We start from the raw sequence: 6643 nt of genomic DNA, 5'->3' as shown, positions 1-6643 counted from the left end.
GTAGAAACCCCGTGTCTACTAAAAATACAAAATTAGCCAGGTGTGGTGGTGTGTGTCTGTAATCCCAGCTACTCGGGAGGCTGAGGCAGGAGAATCATTTGAACCCAGGAGGCAGAGGTTGCAGCAAGCCGAGATTGTGCCATTACACTCCAGCCTGGGCAACAAGAGCGAAGCTCTGTCTCAAAAGAAAAAAAAAAAAAAAAAAGGAACTACTAAAACAATTCTCCCTTACATTTCTTATTCCATAGCCTACAGCCCTGATTCCAGTCAAACAAATAATGAATTAGTACATATTAGGAATTCAAAATATACAACCAAATATAAGTCCAAAATATGTTCATTTATAAACAACAGAGTTCTAAGTATTATAATATAGTTGCTTGTTGTGGCAGATTTGAAAAACTTACTTTTAATTTCAAACACTTCTACAGGCTAGCTGTCCATATTTCTAAGTTAAAAAAAAAATTACTGGCTGGGTGCAGTGGCTCAGTGCCTGTAATCCCAGCACTTTTGGGAGGCTGATGTGGGCAGATCACAAGGTCAGGAGATTGAGACCATCCTGGCCAACATCGTGAAACGCCGTCTCTGCTAAAAACACAAAAATAAGCTGGGCTCGGTGGCGTGCACCTGTAGTCCCAGCCAGTCAGGAGGCTGAGACAGGAGAACTGCTTGAACCCAGGAAGCAGAGGTTGCAGTGAGCCGAGCTCGCGCCACTCCACTCCAGCCTGGTGACAGAGCAAGGCTCCATCTCAAAAAAAAAAAAAAAAAAAATTACCTTACGGACAGGAATCATTAAATGGTCCCTATGCACTGACGCTTTTAATATACATTTAAAAATAAACCTATTCCGATTGTCATTCTATTTAAGCAGAAAACTGCTTAAAACCTAATTCCTAGAAAAAGGGTTTAAGTTCAAGGGCTTAGGTATACAGTCATGCCCTTTGGCAAAATACTTAGAAAACTGTTTTACTCATCTAAAAAATTCAGAACTCTTTTTGAAGTATTGACTTTTAAAACACATTTGAAATGGACGTCCCTGAAAATGGTCCTAAATCTAGATAATCTGAGACTTCTTAAAAGGCTTTCCTAAGTACCCAGCCACTAAGAACAGCTGACCTTGAGGTCAAAGGATATATACAGAAAATAAAACAGCAATTCCCTGAAAAGGTACAGTATACTATCAGTCTACAAAAAATTTAAAGATCACAGACACCAACTATCACATCTATGCAGATTCTCTAACAATAACCTAAAGTTATTTTCCTCTCATTTTATATTTTGTGTGTTAAAGGAATAAGTCTAACCAGGTATGAATACATTCAAGTCACAGATCATACCACATTCCTTTATACTTACTTGCAGCCTGACAATGAAATCGAAATCCTCGTGGAATTTCACCTATAATACAAAATATCTTGTTGAGAAGCAGAAATTTCAAAGTCCTCTAGTAGTGCTACAGTAATACTCTACAGGATGACCAAATTATAACACAGAAAGGTAATTTTTATTACATGAAAATACAAAAGATTAAACTTTTACAGGGTTTATTTTCAACCAAAGGTATGAAAACTGTTGAAGAATTTGGTATATTGTCTAAGTTACTTTTAAAAGTAAGTTACTCCTTACAGAGAAAGAAATGCTAGATAAAGAAAGCATGTGACAAGAGTCTTAGCTCCACGTCCATGAATGGGCCTCAGGGGGTCACAAGGGCATTGATATGGCAAGGTGTATATGCATTTCTCAGAGGAAAAACAGTCCCCAAATTCTATCTTTTTAATGTTTACAACCCATGTGGGGAAAAGCAGCTCTTTGACTTGTCCTAAGTAGCAACACTCACAAGTGTGAGTAGGATGATTAGTTTTTCTGTCATCTAAAAATGAGGAGGAAAAAGTGCTGGGATGTCCTAATTAATTTTAAAGTAATTGATAATTGAAAAAACTAAAAATGAAGTCATGTCCCCAGTCTCTTCTCCCTATACATTTTTCCTCCTTACCTTCAGGGATATCAAATCCTATGTCTTCATACCTACCTTGCTTTTTAATGGGATGGAACAGTAGGAAGAAGAGATGCTGATAATATCTGAGAGCCGATTAAGTATTAGGCTATTTCCATATTTCTTATCTATTCCTTAGAACAACCCTCCAATAGGTATTATCCCCACTTTACGGATGAGCTAATAGGTTCAGAGAGGTTAAATAATTTCTTCAAGGCAACAAAGCAATAGCGGTTTAAAAACCTAGTCACAACTGCTGTGAAGGATGAGGTAGAGAAAGAAAAGATCATGGGATACACAGACACAGCTTTTAGAAAATCCCCAAGATGTAAGGCCATAGGTAGGTGAATAGCAGGCTATGAATTGTTCAGATAGTCTATCCATCTGATTTTAACGGTAACTTGAGGTTAAAAGCCTAAACCAAAAAACCCTGTGTCAACACCTAATTCCTAACAGTTTTTCAGTAAGTATTATGAAGTCTTGTTACATTAAGAACACAGCTGTACATGAGTTTGTAAGAAAAAGTACTATTGTCAAATAAAGTCAAGATTTAAAAAAAAAAAACAACATACACTTTGAAGATCTAGCATCTACTCTGACTACTTACCAGGGTTTATAAAACTGTGGAAATCTGCCATAATACCTTCTTGGAGAGAATACTTAACACAGCCAATTTCACAAGGGAGGAAGCGCTGTTCACAATGAGGAGGTAGCTCGCCATGGCTAAAAATGTTCAAAAAATAAAAAATGCCTCCAAGGAGAGCTAAAAAAAAAATTGTAAGATAAAATGAATAAATGAATGTCTCAAATTTACCTCGTCCACAAAAGCCTCTTTAGTTGAAGGAAACAAAAATGTTTTAGAACAATTTTCTTTCTGTTCCTATACTCCTAAATGAGCTGGAAAAGAGAAAACTAATCAGCTGTACCAAATAAAGAAATCAAAATTTTTATAATTACACTTATCAAGGATTTGTAACCAGTCTTCACATGAAGCAACAAAATTATTCCAACTTGCAGCCAGCTCTACATAATTCGGCCATAGATGAGCCCTGAATCTCAGAAATGACATAGAGCAGTGACCCATATTCAACATATGTAAAGGTTTGGGAAACGAAGCTGAGCAGAATCAATGTAGAAAGATTGTAATATAAAAACTACGAACAATTTAGTTCATTCTTTTTTCACATTTTACCAATATATATAAGACCACCTATAAATCCTCTAAAGGAATAAAGGAATGTGAGAATGTGTGAAGTGTTATTTACCAAGACTGGCCACATTTAAGACTGTTAAAAGTTTATCAGTGTTCAACAAAGGCAGAACACAATAAAACCAGCCAGAAGGAATAGCAACGACCCTTATTAACTATGTTCTCTTCTTGGCAAGTTCTATAATTCATTTGTATCTTTATAACTCCCCTCCACCACCCAGGATTTTTAAATATTTTATTCTTAATTGACAAATAATAATTATATACATATTTATGAGGTACAATGTTGTTTTGATACATGTATACATTGTAGAATGATTAAATCAAGTCATTAACATATCCATCACCTCACTTTTTGTGGTGTGAATATGTAAAACCTACTCTTACCAATTTTGAAACATACAGTAACTGTAGTCATCACACTGTAGAATATATCTGAAAACCTTATCCCACCTGTTTACTTTTGTTTTTAAGTGTATTTAAGTGTCCAATTACAAACAAGTCTAAAAAATACCTATGTTTATCAACATATGGAGTGGTAGAAACAGAGACCAGATTTTTGTTAAAAAAAAAAACAAACCAAAAAACCACTCTCTCCTGTTTTATTTCAACAAATTACCTAGTCTTTTATAATGTCAGTACCACAATATTTAATACTTGAAGTTAATTACTTTGAAATGGAGGATCAAAATGAACAGAAAACATTTTTACTGACAAATATAGTGTTTTGGGCACTCAAATTTATCTAAGCAAAATATTTCAGGATTACTCTACCTTGATCACCTTTTAAAGACAAAGTTGACATATCTGGAGGTGAAACATTCTGCTTTGGTACAAGCATGCCTGGCCTCCTCAGTGGTGTGAAAACAGGTTTCTAAAGAGGAAGAGAATGATTGGCCACATAAACTCTTGCTGGGCACTTTAGACCATATATTAAAATTTAGATAAATAACTTCAAAACAGCCTATAGATTACCAAGGTCAATGTATCCAATGAATAAATATATCTGTCAATAATACCAACACCCAAAGGCAGAATAACAAATCTATAAATATTCTGAATCAGAAGAGGAGTGGTAAATAACTGAAAGCCATTTTGCCCACTAGTGATTATCCAAGGTAATCATCCTAAGCCACCTACTACATGCCAGGTCAGTGGCCAAAAGCACACTATGCCCCAAAGTACTCTAATGTTGCTTGTTTTTCACTTAAAGTCAAAACCAGATTATGTTGTCTCCAAGTCTCACATGAGGTACACATACACCATAGCTTTAAGTTTTGAGGAGAGATATCTTGTAAGAATAAGGCTTGCAAGTGTAAGTACAAACTCAACTGAGTTTCTACTCATAAATCCACAAAATAAAACTATCTCTTGAATTTCAATCCAATGTTGAGTTTAAGAATGGAATTTTACCATGGAAGAATAGAAAAAACAAAGGGTGGGGTAGCACCAACAATTACCTTGTACTTTCCTGATATAAATCAACAAGAAAACAAATTTTATTTAGTACTTTAACATTCTACTACACAGAAATTTACCCAAATAAACTTAATTCAACTTTTTTTTTTTTTTTTAGACAGAGTTTTGCTCTTCCGCAGAGGCTGGAGTGCAGAGGCACAAGTCTGACTCACTACAACCTCCACCTCCCGGGTTCAAGCGATTCTCCCACCTCAGCCTCCTACAGACGTCTGCCACCACGCCCAGCTTTAATTTTTATTTTTAGTAGAGTTGGGGTTTCCCCATGTTGGGCAGGTTGGTCTCAAACTCCTGACCTCAAGTGATCCGTCCACCTCCGCCTCCCAAAGTGCTGGGATTACAGGCGTGAGCCACCGTGCCCAGCCTATTCAATTCTTCTAAGACATACACACATACACCAACTAATCCAAGTCTTGTTATTCCAATATTTTAAACACAGCAGTTGGCTTTGTTTCAGGTGTCATTTTAAAAGAATGGTATTTTTTGCTAAAGAAAAAAACGACAGAATGGTCTAAACTACTTTTAAGCCCCCACTGCCTCCCCCACCCCCACCAAGGCTCATTAATCACAGAAGAGTTGAAAGGGACACCTTGATGTCATCCAGTACAACCCCTAGATGTTACACTCTCACTACTGATTAAAGTGTATTGTCTGCAGGTTTCCTAACAGGAATTCCCTAGGTCTTTCACCACCAAATTACACCAATGTGTGCATGCCCTAGTTGTGGAGGCTGCTGGTTTCTTTTAACGGGCATTCTGACACCAGGGCAAAAGAAGAACGTCGTCTTCGCACTAACCGAACCCCCAAAGGAGTCTACCCTTGACATTCACTCATTCACTCATCCAGCCTTTACTGAATACGTCTATGTGCCAGGCAGATGGCGGCTCTTCCCTTGTTAACTTTACCTGCTTCTCTGAAGGCCCAGAGTCCTTTCCCTGAGCGGCCCTCCACTCTCGAGCCATTTCTGCGTATTTCTCCTTTTCTTCTTCCCTCAGAAGCTTTTGGAGATTAAAGGGCAAAGAAGAGAAACAGCCATGAGGATCGAGTGCTCTAGGGCCCGCAGGCAGATGCCGGGGCATTACAGGGAGGTGGTTCTGGTGTCGGTTTGCCCAGGACCACAAACCAGGACCTTCCTCTTCCTCTGGCAGGCCCAAGCCGCCTGACCTCCTCGAGGCCTTCTGCCCTTCCGCCTCACCCTCCGGCTTGCCCAACTGCTCTGACCAGCCCTCTCACTCCGCTCCAGCCTTACCGCCCAGTCTGCGGAGCAGTAGGGGATGGCATCAGCAACGCGAGCCACAGGAAGGCCTCGTCGCTGTAGTTCGGGGATCTTCTCCTGCACGAAGAAATAGTAAGCATTCCGGCTGGCCTTGCGGTTCGGCATGGCAGCGCGGTCAGGTTTCCCGGCCTCAGACAGCACAAAGCACCGGCACCCTCGCCGGGCTCCCGCCCTAAGTAACAGAAGTAGGCGCCTGCGCACGCAGCCCACAACTCTCGGCCAATCAGGACGGGGCGCGCAGTCGCATTGCCCCGCTGGGGGGACAAACAGCCTGAGACTGGAAGATTCTGGCTCGTGCCGCCTTGCAGGTGAGGTGGGGGGAGAGCGCGGTCGCAGGTGGCAAGTGCTCTGATTGGCTGGGTGCGAGGCAGGCGGAGGCATTGTCACGTGGGAGGCCTGGAGCAATTGCTGTACATTATTGCGTAATGTGCGACAAAGTAGGTTAGAGGAAAAGAGGAGCTGAGGGTGTTTCCGTGTTTTACAGGTACAAAGGGCCAGCTAGCTTTGTGCCAAGCACTGTGAAAAGTGTTGAGGGGGACAGTATGAGGAACATGACAAATAAGGTTTTCCTTGCCCCTCAAGTTTACAATCGAATGAGGGGAGAGGATACAAAAACCAGTGAACCAACAAAACCGAATTTTTTAAAAGTACATTTAAAAATAAGTGTTAGAAGGAAACACAGAGGAAG

General features: G+C 39.9%; 1 protein-coding gene across 2 annotated transcripts in view; it reads right to left on the bottom strand.

The window, feature by feature from the left end:
• Positions 1-6319, bottom strand: part of MAEL (maelstrom spermatogenic transposon silencer) — a 34198-nt gene extending 27879 nt beyond the window's left edge. Inside the window, exons 1-5 of one of the 2 annotated variants that reach the window (XM_011933376.1) lie at positions 5929-6319; positions 5585-5677; positions 3978-4077; positions 2601-2756; positions 1357-1398 (exon numbers count right to left, since the gene is read on the bottom strand). In XM_011933376.1, the coding sequence (XP_011788766.1) occupies positions 1357-1398; positions 2601-2756; positions 3978-4077; positions 5585-5677; positions 5929-6060 (523 nt within the window). In that variant the 5' untranslated portion in view covers positions 6061-6319. The remainder of the gene's footprint in view (positions 1-1356; positions 1399-2600; positions 2757-3977; positions 4078-5584; positions 5678-5928) is intronic. The other variant, XM_011933377.1, reaches the window with a different exon arrangement.
• Between the last annotated feature and the right edge of the window lie 324 nt (positions 6320-6643).

This window comes from Colobus angolensis, unplaced genomic scaffold (genome assembly GCF_000951035.1).
Source record: "Colobus angolensis palliatus isolate OR3802 unplaced genomic scaffold, Cang.pa_1.0 Scaffold126, whole genome shotgun sequence".
NCBI lineage: Eukaryota > Metazoa > Chordata > Mammalia > Primates > Cercopithecidae > Colobus > Colobus angolensis.
The sequence above is the reverse complement of the archived record's forward strand: the minus strand, read 5'-3'. Positions and strand labels throughout refer to the sequence as shown.